Below are 26,095 nucleotides of genomic sequence, written 5' to 3'. Positions count from 1 at the left end.
CACGATGCTATATAGCCTGAACTTGCAGAACAGGTTGAATCATTGTGTCACCACATCAACCATGCAATGTTTGCATGGTTTGGTCATAATTGATTGTACAGTAGCAGAACTCTCATCGATTATAAAGAAAACTGCATGTGTTTGACATCAGAAGTTATCCTTTGAGGTTGATCAAAGCAAATTAAATTTTGCATGTCAAGGAGTAACCACGCCAGAAGGCATCCTTAATAAGAAATCTTACATAATAGTTTCCTACCTAGTTTGCATTTAATATATTCATCGAGCTAACTTGTAAGAATGTCAGCAGCTAAAATAGTAGACAGATTGTCTTAACACATTATAAACAGGAAGATAAGCTGCTAAGACATTACAAAGATTAGCAAAATATTAGGTCTGGGTTTCGATGAATTTACCTTGTCAAATGCTCATGAAATGCTTCCACAATTGGATACTTCTTCAAGCCCTTCGTAGCCTTCTTAATTTCAGAGCCAATCGTGATCTCACTGTTCAAACACTTGCACCTGACATCCACTAACAGCAGAAGGAATCAAGCAGGACATCCGAATAGTTTAAAGATCAGTCCCCATCAACGAAAGTTATCATAGGAACATATATCTGGCGTCTGCTTATACCCCAGTCAACTCCACAGCTTAAGTTGAAGATCAGACACTAACACTGTCCAAATCAGGGTTGAAAAAAGAAAAAAAAAGCTGGATAGAACAAAAATTTTAACTGCACAAGATAGCTGCATAGCAACATCAACAAAAGCAAGTAATCCATTTTCCTATATTCAGACCTTCAGACAAGGAAAATATTCGTGAGTCAGCTACAGTGGCATATTGACTAATAATCATTGTCATTTTGTGTGTCACAATCATCTCGATAAATGCTCTCAGCCATCTGCCAGACTTGAAGGATATTATCCTCTGCCACACTGGCAATGACCCATGGCATTACAGGGTTCCACGAAAATTCTGATATCTTGGAAGTGTGACCTCCATGGACGAAGAGAAGCTCTGGTGGTCCATCATCAGCATCTTCAACAGTCTGTTCATCTCCAATCCTGTTCATTCATAAAAATGGATGAGAATTTTAACGCTAGACATCATGCAATACCTAGGCCAAATATCTGAACTGGAATATGAAAGATAAGGGATGCTAGGTAATACTGTAATAATCAGCTGATAAGAATATGCTGAAACATTAACTCCAACAGAAACAAAGCTAATTATAATCAGATGTCAAGAGTCCTAAGGATGATGGAGAATATTATAATAAAGGACATATGGTTTGATGTTCATACCAGGTTCAGATCAAGGATTGCAAAATCATACCATATCGCCTGGTACAAGCGGTACATACCAGTCCGCTAATAGATTGGTACGCAGACCGTCCACTACCGGGTGGTACAAGCACTTTGGCCCCGTATAGGGCGATACAGGGTTGTACCGAGCAATAACGATCGAAAATTCAATCGTTATCGACTTGTACCCGGCAGTAACGGTCGAAACCGACAGTTACCAACTGTAATAGTGCTCTAACGATCAATTTGACTGTTGGAGGCCTGCTCAACGATTTTTAAACTCTTTCCTCCCCCATATTTCAATCCATTTCACTCTCACACTCTCTTAAACTCTCTCAAACTCATGACAATCAACTTACGATCATCACCACATTGATGCACCAATGACATACGATGTATTAATACACTATGTCGTGGGATCAATTTCAGAATTGAGTCCGACAAACATATTGCTAGTCATAGGTGCCCAGCAAGCCAATCACGTGAGTGATGGCACGTGTGAGTTGACACGGAATCTTTTTGCTTATTATATTTTGATATTTATCACTTTATATTGAATGTTGCATATATGCATATATATATTGTGATGTCCTTGGATCTGTGCAATGAGAATCGGATCGTGATGAGATCACGATAATGAGATCGATTCACTTTTGAACACATATCCTAAATAATCCCGATCATAGGTTACTCGAGAGGAACATCGTGATAATTGGACAGACTGATGTGCTGTATACCCATCCATATGATGGATGCAACTGGTCTCATAGCTGCTCGTGTAGGGACACTAGAGATACAGTACAGGTGCTCATTGGAGAATGAGTTCATTGATTGATCCGCTTACGGAATGCTGGATGGTTGATGATGCCTTATTGTCAGACAACGATTCCGTAGTCCTAGTGGTGTATCTGGTCCTTAGACTTGAGACACCAAAGATGTCCTGTATGAATGCTCCACTCTTTGATACCAAACTTATAGGTTTTGATGTCTCATATATAGTACAGCTGATCATTGGGAGTAACAGTCGACCTTACGAGGGCTATTGAGTGTCGATAGAGGATCATCCACTCTCAGCATCATGAGAGAAATATCTCATATGTTCTTGCTCAGACAAATCCCTAGCTAGGGTCATTTGGATTAAGAGAGAAACAGTTCTCCAAGAGAATCCGATTAGAGCGAGACTCGAGAAGAAACCGTATGAGTCTGATAGCACCATGCCCGATATACAATCTCTGGGATATTAGATGAATGAGGGACTATAGGTATACGGTAACTGAGGACAGATAGGTCCAATGGATTGGATTCTCCTGTAACGTCTGGGGACTACGACGTAGTAGCCTAGTACATCCGTAGTCGATGAGTCGAGTGAATTATTATAGAGATAATAATTCACTAAGTTAGAAAGAATTCTAACAGGTATGACTCACAGCCAACTCGATATTGGGCCTAGAGGGTCACAAACATATGGTAGGCATTGCGATGAGTAGAGGTTCGGATATGAGATATCCACCGAAACCCCTATCTTATTGGATATCCAATAAGCCCCTGAATTATTGGATCTCATAGACGAGATCCAATAAGAGCCCATAAGAGATTATTGGATAGAGATCCACTAATCTAAAATATTTGGGTAATTGGATGCAGATCCAATACCCACTTGGGGAGAATCCATTAGGATTTGATAGGGGACCTCTATAAATAGGAGGGATTCAGTGGTTCATTGGCTAGAGCATTTGCTTGCCTCTCCTATTCTTCTCCTCCTCTCAACCTCAGAGCAGGCCTGGAGTTTTGAGGAGCGTCGTCCCAGCCCTGCTGTGTAGATCACCACTAGAGAGGAGAACACTTAACCTCCTTCACCCTCTCCTAGAGATCTGCAAGGAAACAAAGATATACGATCTTCCTAGGTAACACAATCTATTCTATACGCAGTTTGTTTCACGGATTTTTTTACGCACCAATCTTCACACGACGACGAACATCTTTTTGGGAAATTAGGGATTTTGTTTTCTTGTTCTTCCGCTACGCATGTGATGTCGCCCCTAAGATAAGGATGATCCAAAACATATCAAAATTGCAAACATTGCACAAGGCTACTCCTCAAAGCACGAAAAAAATATGTGACACTATTCTTACCTAATTTACATTAGTTTTCCTAAACTATACTAAATGTATATTTATTTCTAACTTGCAAAATAGAAAATAAAGTATATTAGTTTTAGGAGGGCTTTATGCCTATTTAGCCATTTTGATCGGTACACCATATTGTACCGTACCAAGCAAAGCTTGGTACACTGGTATGGTACGACATTTAGAACCTTGGTTCAGATATCTAGCATCATCTCACAATATCCCAGGTAAGGTGTATGCAAACATGGAGTTCCATGTCTAATTTAATGACAATATAATCCAACAAACATGGAGTTCCATGTCTAATTTAATGACAATATAATCCAACCAACATATTCTGATACATGATTCTTTAGATGCTATGAAGAGTTCTCATCACAGTATACATTATTTCTTTTATGAACTTTATTTTTACTGTAGTGTGCATTACTCATGCTCTGAAAGCATAAGCTACCACAAATGCATTTTATATGAATTCTAATCTCCACTAGTTTGAATCTTCAGATGTACAAGAATTGGTGAAGGCTTAGTGTAGCTTCAAAGATCCAATCCAACAAGCACTATGCAATTATACCAAAATATAATTATTTTGGGACATTTACCAAACTAATGGAGATTAGAATTTACAGGAGATTACTTCATCAAGCTAAAGGAGTTATTGGGACATTTACCAAAATATAATTAGAAAGACACTGAATTTACTTTGAAGAGCAAATATTCTCATCTGTAGGATATTCATCCAAGTTCTGTGGTTCACAGAATTATGATAATTGCACAACTTGACATAACAATATGCAAATATGGGGAGTAAAAAAAATACAAAATGGATATTAGTCTCCATTGTAGTTCATTTTGTGTTTTTGTCAGCCTCAGCTAATATGTTCTGTTTGGACAATCTTGAAATTGTACATCACTTATTTCACACCAAACACAGAAAAGAATTGCTCATTCCATGAATGTCAAGGGAAATCAAATTCAAATTATGGTTATATATTAGGTCAGTCGTCTCAAGATCTTCCCGAGACTTCGACCCATGCCTAATCACAAGAGTCTAATAAAAGTTCATCTCACACTATTTTTGTCATGAATCTCCTATCTTCATTTGTGCACTTAATCCACTGCTCAAGAAACTCCCAACTGTATAACTTTGCTTTTCCTAGCAATATATACAAATTCTAAAAATATTTGCATTGCACCTAAATATCAGGGTGACCATTTCTTGACTCTTCTGTTTCTACATTGCCACTCAAGGTTTTTAGTTTTGTAATATGCCACTGTCATTAAGAAGCTGCAGCGTTATGTCACAGGTCAACATAAGCCAACTTATGCGGCAGATCCAACAACAGGCAGTCCCATGCCCATAACATGGCGGCTCAGACCAGCATGGACCAAAGCTATAGTTGCCTCCACAAATGGCAGAAGTGTAACAAAGATGGTTATCCTCCCATCCTTTCTCCGTCCGGAGAGAAAAAAAAATTTTCACAAAAAAGGATAGAAACACCAAGGCGAAAATGGCAACATTAGTCCAATCTAATTGCAACATCATCTTCAATGGTTTCTTTATTATCCGCTTAAAAATCCAATATCAACACAAACTTCACTAGGTTGTTACATCAACAATAGGAATGCCTATGTAATGTTTTTGTCCAATCTCTGTCTTGCAAGCTTGTCACATGTCAAACAGAAATGAGAAAAGGTTCCAACTCTTGATATTTTGCATTTTTATTCTGCAAGCACTCAATCAAAAGGTTCCAACACTTGGCAGATCATCACAAGTTTCTCATTGGAAATGTAACAGAATATAAAAGGCAAGAGCAGGATCCATGGTAGAAATGATGCATGCATTTTAGTTCAAAGTCATATATACCTGCAAAGGTCCCAAATCATCAGCCTTTTGTCGGCAGCAGAGGAAGCTAAAACAGTTTCTTGTCTTGGGCTCCATTCCACTTGAAGCACTGCTCCCCTGTAACAAACATACCCAGTAAGCTCTCTACGATCCTCAAATGGAGTTCCTGTAACAAACTGTTTGGCAAACAGAACTGCAATGTCAACAAAACAAACTGTTTGGTAAACAATAGTGCAATGCCAACAAAAATACAAGCTAGCTATCTGCTAAAGGTAATGAAAACAAGAAAAACTTGTTCTCTATATTTCTGTGAACTGCTGCTGGAACAAAGTAGTGCCCTGGAAAAGATCTTAAGATCTAGGGAAGTGAAAATTCAGACAAAGAGTTGGAGTTATCTAGATATCCAAGTACATAACAAACTCAAGAGACCACAATCTTGCAAACAAAATCTACTTGCTCAAGTGTTTCTAACAAACAATAATTCAGTGCAGATGTCATTTATGAGACCTGTCAGTTCATGCAGAATGGTACATATCATTCCAGAAGGTTTGATATGCAATACCCCAAATTAAAACGTTAGCAGCCTTCTTCCTGTTCATACTCATACCAAATCTAACCAATCTGGAGCAAGGCTGAATCATGTCAAGCTAACTGAACCATATGCAGAGACCTATAAAGGAGCAACAAACTTCATTTGTCATCCCTTTGTTCACTTATTTGAGGTACCAAAGTTGCATAGCTATGGACCAAAACTTCAATCGCTGCTGACCATTTCTAGAGTGACGCCAGAGAGAACATATTGGCCGAATTATTTAGAAACCCATGCTTCCATTGCTGTCATGATTTATGAAAAGCTATGAAACAATGACACCTCAAAATGTTTGTTGTAACTGTGTCACATGTTGAATGCAAGGCACATCTATCATATACACTTGACTTGTATTACCTTTGTAAACTGAATACAGAATTACAGATAATCCATATGTATATCAGATTTATATCCAGGAGCATAGTTAATGAAACATAATCTTTATCCAAAAATAATCCAGAAGCATATGTGAATTGAATACATAATATACATTTCAGGTCAAGGAAGTAGGCTTTAAAACATTAAGACTCACATTACAGAAACAAAGAACATGTCAAAAGATAGGATAAGCAGACACTCAGACAGATACACTAATAGTTTACCATTAGCAAATTAGCCCCACATCAGTGAAGGCAAAGGAATATCTACGTACGTGTGACTGGAGAATGTATGCAAACTTGTTGTCGGCTTTCGCAGATCAAATAGTTTAATGGTTGTGTCTGCAGATGCTGTAGCCAAAATCCACTCATTGAATGGATTGAATGACAGTGAATTGACCTGGGAGAGAAAGCAGATTATACCACCATTCCAGAATGTTTATGCAAAAGAAACAATAATGACAAATAACTCTAAGTGTATAAAATTAGTAGAGAAGTGAATAAGTGCTATTAAAAGCAAAGCAGAGAATCTTTAAAGCCAAGATGCTACAGTACATAATAGCATGCACCAACATAAATAGAACCTTGTACTTATGTTCTACATAGTATCAGAAAACAACTCCAGCATTTTATGCAAGTCAAGTTAATGCACAAACCACGCCTCCCCCCATCTTGTGGGTATAATTTATTAATAGTGGATGTTTAAGTAGGCCAGCTGTGATAGTTTCAATTATGAAAGTAGATCATAACATTTTGAAGCAGTTTATTTGAAAAAATCTCACATACATAGTCCAAGTAGTGAAGGTCACTTAATAATTCTTAGCATTCAGCTTAAAATTCTCTTCTGATTTTCAAATGTATCATCTGTATCTCCAAAGTTTCACAATAGAAAATATTGGACTAAGTAGCAGAACAAGAAAAACTAATTTTGAATTTGTGGTAACCAGACATATACAAAAAGAAGGTTATGCATATGCCTTAAAAGAATCCTGAATGTCAACCAGTGTCATGTCGAAGCATGCATCTGTAAGTTGCAATATGTTAAATTAAACAGGATGTAGGTCATGTTGAATATATGTAGACACAGTGTCTTGTGTTTTAGAGACATTAGTATTGTGAAAAGATATCACCACTTGCAGCTGCATAAATTTCAATATTTATATTGTGAAAAGTAATTGAAATGCTACTCTTGGATCATAAAACCTCATCCTGGTGAGCTGTGACCATTTGTTGTGGCTTCTTTGATGCAGACGAACGCAGATCCCATATCATCAAAAGATGATCATCTCCAACAGATCCAAACAGATTTTCATTCTTCGGGTGCCAGGCAACATCCTCAACTGCGGCGGTATGAGCCTACACCAAAGCATATGTGTTTAGATCTTCTATAAGAGACACCTTAAAGAATCCAGGCTATGCAAGGTACAAGAGACAACTTCAAGATATGTGTGCATGTTGTAGGATCAAACCTGGAATTCTGGATATCAGTAAGCACACACTGTAGTTTTGCGAGCAATGGTTTAACCTACTCGGAAGGTGTTAGTTCTGAGTTGCTACTTCTCGGTAAACAATTACACTCAAATTACAAATTAAAGCAACTTTATTTAGGATATTTTGGTGGATTCAACGGGTCAAACTACAGTGTACCAACAAGTAAAAGATCTCTTAACCCATTACCTCAAACACATGCTTTGCATCAAGAACCTTGTCCCTCGGCGGCATTCCCACATCCCACAGACAAATCTTGGAATCGTACGATCCGCTCAAAAGATAGCCCTCCTTGAGGGGACTCCACGACACTCCGTACCCTTCAGTGGCATGGCCTCTGAGCACAACGTCCGGCTCGGTCTCCTCCCCCTCCGTTGGCCTCGTCGGCCGCCGGCTGCAGTCAAACACATTTACCTCTGCCCCACACGTCTTTGTGGCCACGATCGAGGGTCCCTGCGGCATGAAGCGGGCGCGATTGACCTCCCCCTGGTGGGCAATGGTCTGCGAGATCTCGACCTTGGGGATCGGGGCGTCAGAGGGAGGCGGGGGAGGGAGCGGGAACCGGACATCGACGACCATGAGAAAGTTGGGGGCCTCGTCTGAGGTGTGGGTGCCAAGGAGGAGGCGATGGCTGGCTCCGCCGCCGCCGCTTGAGGAGGAGGACGAAGGGAGCCACTGGACGGTGAGAGACGGCCATTCAAGGGCATGGGAGATGACGAGATCGTATAGAAAAGGGGTGTTCTTCTTCCACACCCGGTACTCCTCCGCTTCCATGGCCGCGCCTTCCTCTCCTCTCTCCACTTCCTCCATGTCTGTCCCTCGCCAAAGCCCTCAGTAATGGCGGGGCGCTGTCATCCTGTATTTAATATCTCCTCCAATATTTGGGTGGGAAAAGGGAAAGCCCCTCCATTCCCTCGCATCTGTCACCGCCCGTTGATCCCATCCTCGCATCTCGAACGTCCATTTCTCATGATCCCTCCACCCACACACTCGGGCCGCTAAAAAATGGACGGTCGAGATGTTGAATCCAAGGTAAAACATTACTTCAATCGTTAAGCCAATATTGGATCAAATCGAATTTGGGCCGTGTTAGCCGTGGTCGAACTCGATCGGGTCAAGAACAAGCAAACCCATGATCCAGCAATTCCATTCGGGTTAGGTCCGGTTCAAATCGTCGCTTTCAAAGTCGTATCCGGATTCGCTGGATAGCTTCCAGACTGAAAGGGGAACTATGATCCCCGGCGAGGTCCGCGGCCCAATAATTTCTGCCCGGGAGATGCCCTCCGGACTCTGCTTCCCATTCCGTTCATTACTGGATTCTGAGGCAGCGATATACTTCGTCCTCTGCAGCGGAGGCGACACAGCCGCTCGATCTCCACAAAGAGGATCGTAGATGAAGGTGGCTATTGACGGTAAAGTTCTCGCATTGTTGTCGTAGAGAAATTAGGAGCTCTAGTCATGTTCCCATGAACCCTCATTGTTTACCAAAAGCCGAGAGGTAGTTTGTTGGTTTGTAGGTAACCCTAGAATATAATCTGCAAGAGCTTTGTTTGCTGACACCAAATTTTTTGGGAATAATGTGGCTTAGCATGCCACAAGTATGGAGATTGATAAATATGAGAAGACAAATGATAACACTAGGAAAAGAAAACATGAACATGCATAAAAGAGTGGATGGAGATGATTCACTATATCAAAAGTGATCACCAAAGAATGGTTGCATACTTAGTTACAAATACCGGGTGATAAGGACTTGGAGCCTAATCTTAGGTTAAAAATTTTTGCCAAAGGATTATGTACAGCAATGTAATGCTTATCTTGAATTTATTTTGGAGTTTTAAGCTTGCTTCAGATACGATGAAACTTAGCATTTTATGTAGTCCATAAAAGGGAAATGCCACATTGTATCTGCACCTATCAATCACTGTTTCTATATTGTTTGATATACATAATCTCCATTTAAGAACCAGAGAGTCAGTGTTCACTTTGTTTTTATTTTGATTTTCTGGATATATTTACGAAGACCAATTTTAGAACGGTTTCGTATGGCAACTATAAATATGAAGGAAGAAGGGTTTATATCTTAAATTTCAAGCATACCTATGCATTATATAAGATCAAATGTAGGTTCTTCTGATTACATCTGTTTTTCCTTGCTATAGTTTGTCTAAGATTTTCTGGTTAAACCATTTGCCACTCAGTTGCTAATCAAGCTGCATTCTATAGTGAAAGAATTAGCCCTATTTTTCTTAAATCATGGCGAGATAAAACCATAGAGGCATGAATGTTGTTGGGGCAAGTCACAATCAATATGTTCTTACCATGACTGGTTCATTTGCCTTCTTTTGGGACCGCAGCTACTACTCCATAGGAAGGGTGAGCCATAGAGCCAAGGTAAGGTTGCTTCCTTATAACCTGGATGACTATCGTTTGATGCTTGGAATTTCCTCTCTCTTCACTGGAGTGAGGTTATGTTTATTGACTCTTCTCAGATCTTACATTGGCTGAAATCTCATGCATTGAACCCTCCCTTTTTTTAGCTGTGATTCCGTACTAATCAGTTACTCTACTTCAAGTTATATGACTATTAGAGAGAAACTTTGTACTAAGTTATGTGCATTGCTTTTAACTCCTAGGCAATCCCTTCTTGTGATAATCTCCTTGGCTCAACTGTCATGGGTTCTTTTTCAACTTTAGATAAGTCATGAAGATTTGGAGAAAAACTTGTTTCAAATCATAGTTTTATCACCAAGTATCATGAGAATAATTTGATAAGCTTTAGTTGTTCCCTAGCCTAACTTCCTTTGCAAGTGTGTCGTTCATTATATGTAGGACTATGCAGCTACATCAATTCTGTTACATGAAGATGGCCATGGTAGTTGTTGGAAATGCTTATATTTCTTCGAGGAAAAGAAGAGGAAAAAAGTTGACAGTGGATCTTATCAACACTTGTTCCTTTGCAACTGTTGTGGGTCTCTGAGTTTGCATGTCAACTCCTCCCTTTCCGACATCTTTGTGCATGCAAGCAATGCACACATTCTCTTTTTGACTCTCCCTTTGTGACTTTGAGCAAATAGGTAGGGTGAAGGTTCTCTTTTGAGAATATACCAAAAGCAGTTATAGTCTTTATAGACTGGGGGCCAGTTTGGCACTTTGGCTGCCCTTGAGCGTGGTTGGAAAAGACTGCCACTTAAGTACATCGGTAGATTCATAGAGTGCCATGTGGATGACAAAGGTTGTGATATGCTCTGACGGATCAAAGTTCATGTCATAAAATCTTTAATGCAGGAAGGCAGAAACCTAAGGGGATAGAGTTTTGTTTCATGTAAATTTTCACCAAAGTCTGAGGTTCTTGGTTCATAATGCATTCAGGAAGTGATTCCTAGATGTTGTTAGTGCCAATTGCACTATATGCACGTAGGTTCGTCGTATCGTAGCATACTGTTCGATATGGGTGATACATACCAATCCAATAGGTAAACGATACCGGCGGTACATCGGTATGCCCCGATGAATCATATGTCGGTATGCTCAGTATAGCTCTTAGTATGTACCATATCAACAGTTGGTCGGTACATCGGTATGGACCGGTAAGGTGGACCATGATATGCACTATATTATCTCATATGTTGATACATCAAGCGGTTCTTCAAAGATCACCAACACAATGTTTTTCTCTCTTTTTTTTATTCTTTTATTACATTCATTATTAGAGCAAAATCTGCACATACATGTATGATTCTTGGGATCAAACATGTTGCTAAGCCTTTTATGTTCATAGAAGTAATTCAAGTATTTTTGGTCAAGAGTATAGCTCAGGTATCAATTGTCCTAATGATTGTAAATTATTTGTTTTTTTATGAATAAATTTGATTTCTTGCAATCGTAAAGGGGATTGATTGTAAAAGGTATTGGTTTTGACTCATTCAGTACTGCAACATCCAAAGAAAAAGGTAGTACGATCATATGGGATTCTTGAATAGTTTCCTCCTTGCCAAAGAATCGAGTGTATGGCGTAAGGGCGACCCTTATCGGCGACCCTCCCCAGAGCTATGTTGCTCTCTCCCTCGGCATTGCTAGAGGGGGAGGAGATGCCGGTCTTCGTCAGCCTTCTTTCAGACGGCAAAATTTTATCACCAAGAAGGCTAAGTAAGTTTCAAATCATAATTTTATTACCAAGTTTCATGAGCATAATTTGATAAGCTTTAGTTGTTCCCTCGCCTAACTTCCTTTGCAAGTGTCATTCATTACATGTAGGACCATGCAGCTACTTCAATTCTCTTAAATGGAGATAGCTACGGTAGTGGTTGGAAATGCTTATATTTCTCCGAGGGAAAGAAGAGGAAAAATGCCTACAGTGGATCCTGATCAAGTCTTTTTTCCTTTGCAGGTGATGTGGTTGTTGCAGTGCATGCCAACTCCTCCCCTGCTGACATCTTTGTGCATGCAAGCAATTCAAAGATTCTTTGTTGGCCTGGAGATACCTACGTTGACCTACCATAAGTTGACAAGCCATTGAGAATATTGATCTTCCCTCTGTGGCTTGGAGCAAATAGGTAGAGTGAAGGTTCTCTTTTGAGAATATACCAAAAGAACTTATGGTATGTCAATATTCTCAATTTTCTGCATGAAATACTATGATTGTGGTGTACAACTTTATTCTTCACAGGATTCAAGTGGAATTTTTTTCATTTTTCTGGCATATCTCATTATTTCCTGGTTGCTGTTCATTTGTAGGACTACTGACATTGATATTTCCTTGTTTGGTTCTTCCGCATGTCATCTTAGATCAAGGTTGTTGAGAATATATAGAAGTCAGAGATCAGAGTTCGACACTAGTTTATTTATTTATTTTTTTGTTATGAAAACAAGAAATAATGTTAGTCACAATATTGTCAACAAATTCCTTTTTTGTTTTGGGGTCAAATTGTTAAAGATTGAATTGAAACTGGCATCTACAGGAAGAAGTATCAACAACAGCAATAAGAACTTTCTGCTCTTCAGGTAGATTCACATGGATTGACTGAAATAAAAAAGGCCAGTTGGATGTATCCGTGTGATTATACTTCTCTATGAGCCAGGTAACAACAGAGTGTTGCTCAGTATCGGTCTTCACCTCTGGATTGTGGCGCCATAAGAAGAATTCAGCAGCAACTCTCATCTTGAGAACACAATTTTAGTGTCTGTATTTGTTTGACTTGTGGCCTCCTTGCTTTGTCTTCAAAATGTACATGTAACTAATGGTATGTTATATGGCTTGCATGCACTGTATGATATATGTGAAATATCATTGCACGTTACTTAGAGAAGGCAGAAATAAATGCTGAAGATCATAGGAATTATGACTCGTATGAAAGGAGACAGATATATGGATGTTAATGTATTGTGATGTTAGGGACGAGTTTGGAATGTGGATACCCTCTTTGAGATTCATATATCTCACCGAGCATATTTTTTGACAGCTTAGAAGCTTCGTATCTTTGTCATTTTGCAGCCACATTACTAGTCTCTATAATTGTATGTATGATATTAGAACAAGAAATTGCCCCTATTAGTTTTCCTGTGAACTGAATGATATTTGGTTGTTCCTTATTGCAAAGAGTAGTAATGAGACAATAGATAAATTGCCTTCGGCGTTTCCAGTCGTGTATATTATTGGGGATGTAACATCCCATTAGTCCCACATCGGAAGTGGGGAAGGTATATGATTAGCTTATAAGGGTCTGATGAGTATACTATGTAACCTCCCGATCCGTGGTTGCAAGGATCAAAATGGAGTTATTGGCCAGTTAACTCATCAGACCCGGGTCGTGACATTTGGTATTAGAGTCGACCTAACATTTGGATAGGGTGAGAGGGATCGAGTAGGAAAGGGTTACCCGTGGATGCTAGAGTTCGATCTGGGTTATGTCTCGTGGATGGGGAATGTGTATGATTAGCTTATAAGAGCTTGATGGGGAAATGGGGAAGATGATTACTCCTTTGACTTACTATAGTTATCTCGCTACTTTCCATTGCCTTGCATCGCATCGGGTGTTGTTTGCACGAATCCACCAGTCACTCTATACCCTAAGCATTATTGTGAAAGGTCTCTCTTTTATAGTCACCTACCACTTCATTAAGCACCTTATCGCCATATTTGCCTGACCTTTACAACCTCCTCCTCTCTCCTACCGGTCGGCATCACTTATGACAATGGCAAGGCCTTTTGGCTTATCTACATTCGTTTCTCCTATCATGAATCAATGTAGTCAAGATATTTAATGCTAGTCATAGGTGCATTGTAAGTCAATCACGTGAGTGATGACACATATGACATGATATGATATGTACTCTTTTTACTTATTATATATTTAATAAAATTTTCACTTTATATTACTTATTACATATATTATAATATTCATGGATTTATGCAATGAGATTCGGATCATGATGAGATCATGATAATGAGATCAATTCGTCTTTAAACACATACCCTAAATAATCTTGATCATAGGTTACTCAAGAGGGATATCAAGATAATCAGATATATTAGTGTGATTTATACTTGTTCATATAATGGAGTCGATTGATCTCATAGTTGCTCGTGTGGGACATTAGGGATGCAGTGCAAGTACTTATTGGAGAATAAGTTAACTTATCAATCCGCTCACGAAATGTTGGATAGTTGATGATACCTCATTGTCAGACAATGATTCTATCCTCTCAGTGGTGTATCTGATCCTCAGATTTGAGACATCAAGGATGTCCCATATGAGTACTCCACTCTTTGATATTGAACTTATAGGCTTGGAAGTTCCAAATCTAACATAGTCGGTCATTAGGAGTGGCATCCAACCTTACAAGGGCTATTGAGTATTGATAAAGGATCATTCTCTCTCGGTGTTATAAGAGGAATATCTCATGGCTCAAGCAAATCTCTAGTCAGAGTCATTCGGATTAAGAGAGAAAGAGTTCTCTAAGAAACTCCGATTAGAGCGAGACTCGAGTAGAAACCGTATAAGTCTGACAACACCATGCTCGAAATATGGTATCTATGATATTAGATGGATGAGGGACTATAGATATACGGTAACTGAGGACAGACATATCCAATTGATTGGATTCTTTTGCATCGTCTAGGGACTACGAAGTAGTGGTCTAATACGTCCGTAGTCGATGAGTCAGAGTGAATTATTATGGAAATAATAATTCACTAGGCTAGAAGGAGTTCTAGAAGGTATGACTCATGACTAGCTCGATATTGGTCCTAGAGGGTCACATACATATGGTAGATGTTGCGACGAGTAAAGGTTCGGATATGAGATATCCGTTAGAGCTCTTATCTTATTGGATACCCGATAAGCTCTTAAATTATTAGATCTTATGGATAAGAGTCAACGAGAGATTAATGGGTAGAGATCCACTAATATAAGAGGCTTGGGTAGTTAAATGAAGGTCTAGTATCCAATATGACAAAATATATTAGAGTTCAGTTGATAAAGGACCTCTACAAATACGAGGGGACTAGAGAGCTATACGTTAGACCTCTCTCCTTCTCCTCCTTAGCCAACAATCTCTATTTGGGGGCGTGTAGACAATAAGAAGGGTCGTACGAGCGTTTTTTGATTTCACAGGTTTTGAGCATTAATCTTTGCACGATGATGAAACCTTTTTTTTTGCAAGAAATTATGAGATTTTTGTTTTCTATTCTTTTGTTATACATGTGATGTCATCCTAAATTTCTCAACATTTAACGCTTATCTATGATGCTTTTTTTATTCTTATTTTTGGGTGTTTTAAGTGTTTTCTATTAGGCAACATGTATGGAGTGGAAAGTACTATCATTAGCCCCATTTTGCTTGTTTTAATTTCATGTTTCTATCTTGCAAAACTCTAAAATATTTTTGGCCATGTGACACCGGGAAAATAACCAGAATTATCTCATTCTTATGTGTACAATTTAATTTAATTTAATTTTTGGTTGATGATTTTATGGTGTAAAACATCGAAGTACCTTGAAACCCCTTAGGTAGCATAACATAGGACCCTTGATTATATGTTTGAAGGGCGATGCAACATCTTTTAGCGTGGCCGCTTTTTATTGGCATCTGCTTTAGAAACCCCCTTTGCGTAGGTTTAACCCATTTTTGAATATTTTGTGTCAAATAAAAGCTAGTTATTTTGCTCTTTTTGTTTAAGATGATGGCATATCACTGCACGTTGACCTTTCTTCTCTACGTAGTAGATCATTTGGGATCGCATAAGATTGAAGTCTTCGCTGACTCTTGCAAACGAGTATCACTTAGAGTGCCTAAGGTTAATATCCTTTGTAAATTGCATGAGTTTGGTTTGATCTTATTTATGCCTTCATTAGGGGATGGGGATGGAGGTCTCCAGATTCGGTCATCGGCGGTGGAGGCCATCATCGTGATGGAGCACAGCGGAGGTCGACATACAACAATAGCACGGAGTGATTTCCCAAAAGCGATCGAGGCAACTATAATAGAGCAGAGGAAGTCCTGATAGGGTGAAGGTATAATTTCATCTTTTTAAAAATTAAGAGGCTAACGTTATATGAATAAAAAGAAAAAAGAACTACGTGACGTGAAAATAAGGGGGCACACGATAATGAAAACATATGACACCACGTGGGACTCATTCAGAGTAAGATGTCCTCGGTTCATCTTAACTTACACTGCTCCTCAGGGACACCGACTCTCGTGGAAGCTGCTTGCCGGTGGTGGACGAAGAATCAATCCCAAACCAAACGCCATAACCCCATCGACGACATTCCAATTATTTAACACCCGCTTCTGTAGATCGTTCCACCAACTCCGATCGATTGATCGATCGTACGCTGCTCTTCGATCTCCTCCCCCGCCCCCGAACCCTCTTCCGCTCTCCAATCACCTTCAATCTCTCCGGTCCGAAGAACATCGCCCGGCGGCGATGCAGCACGGCGGCGATTACGGGTCGTACTACGCCCCCCAATACCCGCCGCCCGTATCCAACCCCAACCCCAACCCTAACCCGAACCCTGTCGAATTCCCTCCTTCCAATCCGATCCAGCAGCCGTACGCCTCGGCGCCGCCCTACTCCACCGATTTCCCGGCATACTCCTCCGCCGCGCCCACCCCAGCTCCCGCCCCCTATGCTCCCTATTCCCAGAAACCGGAACCCGCTCCCCCTCTGCCCCCTTCGGCACCGTCCTATAGCCAACCCCAATCCCAATTTCCGCCCCAATTTCCCACCTTCCCGACGTACAGTCCGTCGCCCTACCCGCCGGAATCAACGCCATCGCCATCGCTGTATCCTCATGAGCAGCCCTCATCCGTTCCATATTATCCCTACGATCCCAGTCAGCAGGCGGTGGGGAGTTATGCCCCATCTGTGAACCCTAGCTCCGTACCCAACCCGTCCCCAAATCCAAGCTCCTCATTTTCCTCTCCTTACCCTTCCTATGATGCTCCTTATCGGAGCTCTGCTGCGAGACCTGACCAGGAGGCACAGTACTTGAATGACAATCCTGGGATGTATGGCCATGGGCGATCAGGTTTCGGTCAGGATTTCCGTGAGAAGAATCCGTATGGTGGGATGCGCTATGATGAGTTTGTTCCGCAAAATGATGGGCTCGGTGATGGCGTGTATCAGTACGATGGAGGGAGGTCGGAGCCATATGGTGCTCGGGGGACAGTACCCACTAGGTCTCCAGCCCTCTTTGATGATTATGGGAGGTCAATAAGCTTCCCTTCAGGTGGGAAGGACCAGGGTGGAAGCAGTGGGAAAATTGTGAGGGCAGTGCCAAAGGTGGAGACGCAGCAGGACGTGAAGCATGGTGTGCAGAAATTCAGGGTGAAGCTGTTGCCTGAAGGGGGAGGCCAGAGCACCACGGACGTACTTTGCCAGGTTTGGATTCAAGATAGCATCTTACGTTCCTTATTTTTAGTCTTAGGTCATTGTTTATTAATTAATTTTTATGTAAATTTTGCATCTTGAAGCTTCATGGTGTTTATTCAGCTTTAGTATTTAGTATTGATATTCTGATCGTACCAGTGTAGATCGCCACCCCTTTTGCTCTTCTTGAAAGAATTTCATGAGTGATTCAACAGATTTGGATTCCTATGTATTCATTGATGTCTGATAAATTTGAATAGGTCGATTTACATCGTTTAAGTGTTCTAGTACTCGATAATATTCAAGACCGTTCATTAATGGCAGTTGTCATTAAGGTTTTTCATTAGGCACAGTAGATCTTAAAATTTGGGTAGTAATTCTATTGTTGGCCCTCTCCAGATTGGTTTCTTGTAAACTCAAGAATTTGTAATATATGATATGGCTGCATATGTTTTCTTTCTTATCTACTTTTGGCACCAACTTCCCCATTTCCCTTGTGATGGACAATTTAGCATCAAGAAATGCAGATAGCAGACCCATAGCAGTTCAGAGATGATCAGTTCTATATGGAAAGTAGATGTTAGGAAGAGTTTGTGTGTTATCTGACTATATGCTTGAGCTGTGATGGTGAGGTTGGCATTTTGAGGTTTTTTAATCACCTCAAACAACTTGATAATCAACAGGATGAACTTGAAATTCATTTTCCTTATGAATTCGTTTTGAATTCAGACAGTTGAAAGAAGTGTAGGCCACAAATAACAGGTGAGAAGTCTTAAACCATTTATGGTTTGCAGATGTGGCAATTTGGTGGTATTTAGGTGAAAAGTAAATACATGATGATTTTTGGGGGAAGGTTTGGAGAGAGAATAAATTTGGTATTTGTAATTTCTTTAAACCAGCTTAAACTATATAAAATTGCTGTGTTGGGGCCACTATATGATGAAGATTGAGATCTAGCACCCCAATGAGATGTTGGTTATGTCGAGCTCTAGATTATCATAGAATATGAACGAGATTGAATGATCTAATTGACAAGTCATTAGCCCTTGCTATTTATCGGTATTAGGAAAATGATGAGGTGATCAATCCATGATGCTTGGAAGAAAAGTGACACATGACTTTTCTCTATGAACTATGGTATAACCATTTTATGAGGCCTACTAAGCGTATTTTATATGTTTAGGCTATATGACCCACCAGCGACCACTCCCTCCAATTTTTCAAAAATCAATCATTCTGCTTGGTTGATTTGGTATTTACTGGTTTGTCAGGGAACTGACACACAGACTGGATGATTTCATTCCGGATTGGTCTTGGATAAATGTACTGCTCGATACACTCATTATATGGGGCTTACCTAGCAGTAAATATACTAGTATCAAATGGGTACTAGGTGGTAAGTGTGTTGCCTAGTATTCTTTTAATTTATTATAGCTTTCACAGCTGTCGTCTTTTTTTTTTATTTCTTTTTTTCTCCTTTCGTTTTTTCATCTCTTTGTTTTCCTTGAGTCTTGTCTTTCCTCCTCCTCCTGTTATCAGTACGTGTTGCTGTCTTTTTCTCTTTCTCTTCCATTTTTGCCTCCCCCTCCTCACCCTCCCCTTCCTCCATCTATTCCTTCTCCACCTCCTGACTGATTCATTACTATCTAGTCTTTCTTAAGAAGATATATCCAATTGTTTTTTTTTCATTTTTCCCTTTGTTCGAGCTCCTTGAAGTCTTTTTCAAACACTTTTTCCTTATCAAGGTTCGCAATACCGTACCGTATCGGTATTTCGACCTGGGCTCGGTACCGGTACGGTACGGTATACCGAGCGGTATACTCAGGTGTGTCGAGTACAGTACACTGCTACAGTGCTACAGTGCTACAGTGCACTCGGACCGGTAACAAGCGGTCCGCGTACCGGCAATCTATCGGACCGGTACGTACCGCCCGGTATGGGTGGTACAGTTCGGTACTGCAGACCATGTTCCTTATTATATATTGCTGATAATTTGGCGATCCCTGAGATAGAGAGTTTTGAAAGTTCCTTGTGTTCTTTCCATTTGAGAATATGGACAGTTGCTTGCTTCATGATGTACAAGAATCCACATTAGCACCTTTAAGTTCCATTGGGATATTTGGGAGGTGCTCATTGATGTTTTTTTTTGGGGGGGATCTTTTCTCTCCCAGAAAGCTAGTGTTGATCAGTTTCTTGAATTCATTAATCCGATGTATTGTCTATCCAGAAGATGTCAAATTATGAGGTAGCCGAATACTTATTGAAGAGTCCATAAGGGTTTGAGAGCACTTTGTTGAAGCTGTTTGGAAATCCAACCATTTGGACTGTACTGGAATTTGGTTATTAAAGTGAAGCATTTGATTGCACTTTGTCTTGAGCTTCAAAGTCGTGTCTTGTTCTCTTGCTTTTGGTTATTCTTTTACTGTTTCTGTGTCTTAATGTCCTTTCCGAATTCCTTGTTTTCATTTTTTTTACGTGTTTATAAAATTCAAATTTTCTATATTTATTTTCAATCCAAATTACTTGAACTCATTGGACTTGGGCCTGTTTTTTAGCCTTCTGATGGTGTCCTTACATCAATTCAAGAATCAGGTAATCTGCTTACCTAGCATGCCCGATGGTCAAGGAAAGATGGAGTTGGAACCAATACAATTTCTTGAAACAGACCACTTTATAGATCTAGACACAAACCATAGTTCTAGATGTGGGATTCAGGTTACCTAGGTCGAGTGTAACTGGTGTTGGTTGGAATTTCACAACTCATTAGTTTTTGTTTGGAGAATATTTTGGAACTAGTTGAAACTTAGGGAAAGAAATAGAAATGACCAAAAGCTACTCTAACATTACGTGTTATGTAAAGGAAGTTCTGTATTGCAAATCTGTGTTAACCTTCATATTATATCATGTATTCTGTCACAGATTGGACTGGATGGGATTCGCATGCTTGATCCAAGCACCAATAGAACATTGAGAATCTACCCTCTTGATACTGTGACAAAATGGGAGGTGAGTTTTTAGGACTGTTTGTTTACTCAAATTCCATAACTTCAGATAAATCATTAACCATTTCCTAACATGTCTAGAAATTTCATTTATGTTTAGGTATCAGAGTCATCTACATTCACCTTTTGGTCCAAGAGTTCTGTTGACTTTGATCCAAGGCGCATAAGGCTGCAATCAAATAGCTATACTACCAATACCATACTTGACACAGTAACTGCTGCTACAGTGCAGGTAAGCACTCATACCATCCTTTTCTCTTGATGTGAACACTCCATTTCTCTCGACTTCTGTTGGTGGCTGTCACTCTTTCAAACCTGCTTTCATCTTTCTCATATATTGCAATATGTCATTTGTGCAAACATGTTTTTTCCTTGTACAAATCACTTATTGTGAGTTACAAATTGTAGTTTAAAGAGATGGGTGGAAAAGATAGCCTAATTTCAGGCAGAGGAACTGTTGATGCTGGTAAGCTGTCTGATCAATCAACTGAAAGAAAAAAAGGTCTGGTGGATTGGATGACCTTGATAAAGCCTGCTAATGAGGAGAAAGATCACTGGGTAAGTTCAAATGCTTTGGTTTGGTAATTAAAGATTATTTTTGACTTGATTGATAATTTTTAGGATGGAAAATTGATTATTCTAGAGTTCTCTTTGTTTGGCTTTGTAAGTCAATGCTAAACCATTTCTTTGGGTACTGTTGCTGGTTCTATTTTACCTGGTGAATATTGATTGATCTGCATATGAGGGACCAAAACATCAGTTTCTTCATAATACTGTTTTCTTTATATATATATATATATATATATATATATATATATTCTTCTGGTTGATATGATTGAATCAAGCCATTAGGTACTTGGGATTGCCTTTTACACTGAATACATCAAATCCATAGAATTGACTGGTAGCTGGATGTCTTAATTTTTGAGTCATCACTGTACTCTCTTGATTTTGTACTGCTTTTAGCAATTTTATTCAGTTTTGAGCATATGTATGTTGCTGTGCAATCAGGTTCCAGATGAAGCTGTAAGCAAATGCACATCGTGTGGTTCAGATTTTGGAGCTTTTAATCGCAGGGTGATGATCTTTTCCTTTTTTGGTGTCAATTTTGTTTGATATCATAATTTCCTTGTAGCATGATGAGTCCCATCGTTTACTTTCAGCATCACTGTAGGAACTGTGGTGATATTTTCTGCGACAAGTGCACCAAGGGTAGAATTGCTCTAACTGCAGATGAAATTGCTCAGCCAGTCCGGGTTTGTGATAGATGCATGGTATATGGGCTAGTTCATCTTTTACTTTCTGCATTACTACAGAAATTGGTTGTTTCATGTTAAATATAATTTTCAGTCTCATAAATTGTTGCTTGTAGAGATACATAGCTTTTGCTTTGAATTATGTTAGGTTGGTTTTATGGACTTTGTCATCAAGTAATGGTTCAGATTTTTAGGTCTCTGCAGTGCCTTGTGATGTCAGGAGAAAAATGGATCGTTAACTTTCTGCCTACAGATAATATTTGCGAAAGCCGTTTAAGTTCTTATAGTTTGTTCCAGCGGTTCTGTTTCTAGCAGTAGGCACTAATGTCTGCAGTGATCTACTCATATATTGAGTATGCTGAATATGCTGAATCGTTGCTGATTGGACATCTCTTATCTGCAGTGATCTACTCATATATTGAGTATTATGATTAATCTTAAGAGGATGAAGAAAGTTTCTTTTAAGAAAATATGACTAGTTAGATTCTTGAGTGAAACACACGCCATATAAAATTTTTCCTTTTCTGAATTTCCATCCAGATGAATTGGTGCAAGTGCCTTGGTGAGTTCTTGCAAGAGCTGTTAGCAATTTTGAAGTACCACTGGCACCATTGGGCTGGTCTTCCTGTATTATGGCTCGAGTAGCATCCTACCTGATTAAATATTCTTTTCTTCATTCATAGATGTTCTAATGGTACCTTAACTTTTTATACTTGATGAAATTTCTTAGTATTGTCTTTGAATATATGTCCTCTGAGTTCATGTGCCATATAAGCATAGGAGTTTGCAAGTTGCTTTGCTCGTGCCTACTTAATATTGACTTGTGGGTTAAGTCCTGATACGTGGACATCACTTCTGGTACATCTTTGGCTAGAGAACATGTCATAATTGGGGCAAGCCTGTGCACTTTGTAGTGGATAACTTTTCTTACTGAACTGAACTTCCTGGTGTTTTCATGATAGCATTGCCATGTCTTTCATGGAAATTTGCATCTTGTATCCAATTGCATCGTTTTGTTCTCTATGCAATCGCTTACTGGAAAGTGGAAACAGTTTTTTTTTCTTATATGTTGTTTATCATTCTGGCTTTCACCATAATAAATTACATGGTTTAGAAAAAGCAATTTTATATTAAGATAGAAAGTTCTTTGTTCCTTTTTTTTTGTTAACATAAACACAAGGATGGAAATTGCTTGGAATAAAAAAAAAAACTTAACATGCTTTATCTGCAAATTGAAGCTCAAAACTGCATGGTTGTTATCCTTAAAACTTGATTTTCCTAATTTGAGCATTATATAAGAGAAAACATAAACTTGAAGCTGCAAGTTGCTTGATAATTTTTGGAATATCTTCTTAAACTGCACAGGCAGAAGTTACTCGAAGGTTAAGCAATGCGAAAGAAGCTGCCAGCAAACCTGCTGGACTGCAAACTCATGAAGATCTCGCCCGGAAGCTTCAGGTGCGGTCTTCTTTTATAAGCATGATATTAGAGCTTTGATAGATGTCTTGAAGTGGTATTTTATTGTGTGATCACCATAATTTTTTGATATAAATAATCATACCAATAAACATGTATATCTATGCATATATGGAGCACATTTTTGCTCATTGTTGGGAAATGATTCGGTTAACTGACTCACTAGTCCTTGTTCTAATTTCTTTTGACCTAAGAGGCAATTTATTATGACACATATAATTACATTTGGAGTTGGTCTTTTGCAACAGGAGGAAATGGACAAAAATCTTAAGTCAGGTAATCTTACTATCTTGTAAAACTTTGTCCTGTGTTATTCTTTATAACATGTACAATGTTGCCTATCTTATGGTGGTTACTATCTAACAGTGTCGAAGTCCACCAAAGTTTCTGGAAAGGGAATGAGGGAAGTAGCATGTCCGATCTGCACGGTCCATCTTCAGGTACAAAATTAATCATCCGAGAACATATTTGGCTTGCCTAACCTTTTCTCGAATGTGTCTTTACAACTAAATCATTCTATATATCTCGGATTTCAGGTGCAAGTTCCTGCCTCAGGCTCTGAAACAATAGAATGTGGTGTCTGTCAACATCCTTTCCTTGTTAGCGCCCGTTGATCTTCTACTTCACGTCTTTGTATGCTCCATAATTTCTCTTTTGCAAGCAGTGAGCTCTCTCTAGTCAACTTGTTGTGTGCGGAAGCTTTCTGGTTGTTTGTAGATGAACTCTTGTCAACCAGCACTCTGTGAAATGTCAATTGTGGAAGTCATGCTCGCAGATGGTTGAGATCTACAACTGGATGAATGATGAATAGTTTTATTTGTAATGACAGCTATGTGCATAACTCTCTCAATAAACTAACATTGGTTTGCTGATGCTACATTTGTGTTCGTCTTCTCCGCATTCTTGCCTGTGGAGTACGGAGGTATTTCTCAACACCGTTTGTGGCAAGTCCATACGCAGTCATAGAGATGGCTGTTAAGACTATCTCTGTGGAGTCATTATTGATAGCATTTTTATTTCTTTTATTGACTAATATCTCTTTTCTTCGAAATCTCATTTTAGGATAGTATTTGTTGGTGAACAAATGTGTCGTGGCTGATGAATCAGCACGGCTTGGTCCACGGGTTGATGTCGGGAGCTTCTTGTCGGTTGAGTTGGCTGTTGGGGTCGACCGGGTCCTCACGATGAGGGCCTTGATCGACGTTCTCTAGTCCGGGGTAGCTCGATGGTGTGCCTCGGGAACGTCGATTGGAGATCTCGGAAGTTGGGACGCTCGCGTGGCGTGGGATGCCCGAGCTCTCGAGAAGGAATGCTAGTTGGCGTTGGTCGGGATCGGGGCTGATTGGCGGCTCCTTGGTGCCGGGCGAGTCGCGTTCCCGTGCCAAGTCCCTCACCGTCGATGAGTGGTAGTCCTCCTGCAAAATGGCCTTCGTCGAGTGGTACTCGGTCGTGGCCCCTCCAACGAGCAAGTTAGCAATGAGAGGGATTGCTCTTTTCCTTCTTTTTCTCCTTTTTCTTGGCCGGAGGCCAGCTAGGGGTTTTATACTATGGCGCGAAGGCTGATGGTGCGTCAGACGGCACTGCTCCGAGCCCCCGGGATGGGACATGTGGTATAGGGTGTGACGTGTTCAGGCTGCCAAAATATACTTTGTCGGCTGTGACGTGTTCAGGCTGCCAAAATATACTATATCACTTCTCCCCACCTCCCTGAATTGGAGGGGTGCTGATCGCTCAGGTGGGAAAAACATATTTGACTCGTCGTGGGGCGATCGGGGGGGGGGGGGGCAGCGCCCCGTGCTTCGGGCAAGATTGACTATGCTAGTCGGGCAATCGAGGCCTATCGTCATGGTCGGTTGAGTAACTGATTTGACGCGGGTCAGAGTTAGGGACCCTGGTTTTTGCGAGTCGGTGAGTGAGGTGACCTGGTTGGAGCTGCGAGGCATGACTTGGGCGTTAGGTTGTTTTTGAGATGCGGTACGAGCATCGGATCGGCCGCGAGGTGTGACTAGGGCTTTAGGTTGTTTCGAGATGTGGTACAGGCATCGGATCGGCCACGAGGTGTGACTCGGGTTTTAGGTTGTTTCGAGATGCGGTACGGGCATCGGATCGGCCGCGAGGCGTGACTCGGGTTTTAGGTTGTTTCGAGATGCAGTATAGGCATCGGATCGGCCGCGAGATGTGACTCGGCCTTTAGGTTGTTTCAAGATGCGGTACGGGCATCGAATCGGCCGCGAGGTGTGACTCGGGCTTTAGGTTTGGTGTTGGCAAGTCGTAAGTCGGGGATCGATCTGGGGCGACTCGGGCATAAATTGGACCTGTGGGCCGAGCGACTGACCTCGGGCTCAGGTTTGGTGTCGGTGAGTCGCAAGTCGGGGATCGATCTAGAGCGACTCGGGCATGGATTAGACCTATGGGCCGAGCGACAGACCTTGGGCTTAAGTATAGTGCCGGCAAGTCACAAGTCGGGGATCGATCTGGAGCGACTCAGGCACAGATTGGACCTGTGGGTTGAGCGATTGACCTCGAGCTCAGGTTTGGTGTCGGCAAGTCGCAAGTCGAGCATCGATCTGGAGCGATTCGGGCAAGGATTGCACCTGTGGGTCGAGCGACTGACCTCAGGCTCAGGTTTGGTGTCGGCGAGTCACAAGTCAAGGATCGATCTGGAGCGACTCGGGCAAGAGCTGGGTCGACGAGTCGCAAGTCGGGGATCGACATGGAGCGACTCGGGCAGAAGCAGGGCCGGCGAGTCGCAAGT

The 26,095-nt window shown here is 40.6% G+C and overlaps 2 protein-coding genes and 1 long non-coding RNA gene across 4 annotated transcripts; 2 read left to right on the top strand and 1 right to left on the bottom strand.

The window, feature by feature from the left end:
* Window positions 1-758: 758 nt before the first annotated feature.
* On the bottom strand, window positions 759-8,578 carry LOC135581555 (histone-binding protein MSI1-like). Of its 2 annotated transcripts, none has more exons than XM_065081145.1 (5): window positions 7,920-8,578; window positions 7,446-7,598; window positions 6,518-6,642; window positions 5,298-5,393; window positions 759-1,063 (listed from the first exon to the last, which is right to left on the bottom strand). In XM_065081145.1, exons 1-5 carry the CDS (start codon window positions 8,538-8,540, stop codon window positions 844-846), a joined length of 1,215 nt encoding a protein of 404 aa, XP_064937217.1. In that variant the 5' UTR covers window positions 8,541-8,578; the 3' UTR covers window positions 759-843. The 2 variants fall into 2 exon arrangements, with proteins under 2 accessions (XP_064937217.1, XP_064937218.1); XM_065081146.1 differs by having other exon boundaries at window positions 927-1,063; window positions 5,298-5,452.
* A 367-nt stretch (window positions 8,579-8,945) lies between these two features.
* Window positions 8,946-13,069, top strand: LOC135586836 (uncharacterized). Its single transcript, XR_010476485.1, has 4 exons — window positions 8,946-9,142; window positions 11,661-11,879; window positions 12,121-12,331; window positions 12,692-13,069. It is a non-coding gene; the product is annotated as an uncharacterized LOC135586836 (long non-coding RNA).
* Window positions 13,070-16,471: 3,402 nt separating this feature from the next.
* Window positions 16,472-24,217, top strand: LOC135588814 (protein FREE1-like). The gene is made up of 10 exons (XM_065081144.1): window positions 16,472-17,618; window positions 20,526-20,612; window positions 20,709-20,840; window positions 21,017-21,166; window positions 21,620-21,685; window positions 21,772-21,882; window positions 23,230-23,322; window positions 23,589-23,616; window positions 23,707-23,780; window positions 23,877-24,217. Exons 1-10 carry the CDS (start codon window positions 16,662-16,664, stop codon window positions 23,952-23,954), a joined length of 1,776 nt encoding a protein of 591 aa, XP_064937216.1. The 5' UTR covers window positions 16,472-16,661; the 3' UTR covers window positions 23,955-24,217.
* Window positions 24,218-26,095: the final 1,878 nt, after the last annotated feature.

This window comes from Musa acuminata, chromosome BXJ1-8, assembly GCF_036884655.1.
Source record: "Musa acuminata AAA Group cultivar baxijiao chromosome BXJ1-8, Cavendish_Baxijiao_AAA, whole genome shotgun sequence".
Classification (NCBI taxonomy): domain Eukaryota; kingdom Viridiplantae; phylum Streptophyta; class Magnoliopsida; order Zingiberales; family Musaceae; genus Musa; species Musa acuminata.
This window is presented reverse-complemented; position numbering and strand designations above follow the sequence as displayed.

Coding starts and splice junctions, on each gene's coding strand:
- LOC135581555 (XM_065081145.1), bottom strand. CDS start 8,540: ATGGAGGAAGTGGAGAGAGGAGAGGAAGGCGCGGCCATGGAAGCGGAG. Junction 6,643..7,445: donor TCACAGCTCACCAGGATGAG/GTTTTATGATCC, acceptor TTTCTCTCCCAG/GTCAATTCACTGTCATTCAA. Junction 5,394..6,517: donor CATACATTCTCCAGTCACAC/GTACGTAGATAT, acceptor TGTTTGTTACAG/GGGAGCAGTGCTTCAAGTGG.
- LOC135588814 (XM_065081144.1), top strand. CDS start 16,662: ATGCAGCACGGCGGCGATTACGGGTCGTACTACGCCCCCCAATACCCG. Junction 23,323..23,588: donor ATCTCGCCCGGAAGCTTCAG/GTGCGGTCTTCT, acceptor CTTTTGCAACAG/GAGGAAATGGACAAAAATCT. Junction 23,617..23,706: donor GGACAAAAATCTTAAGTCAG/GTAATCTTACTA, acceptor ACTATCTAACAG/TGTCGAAGTCCACCAAAGTT.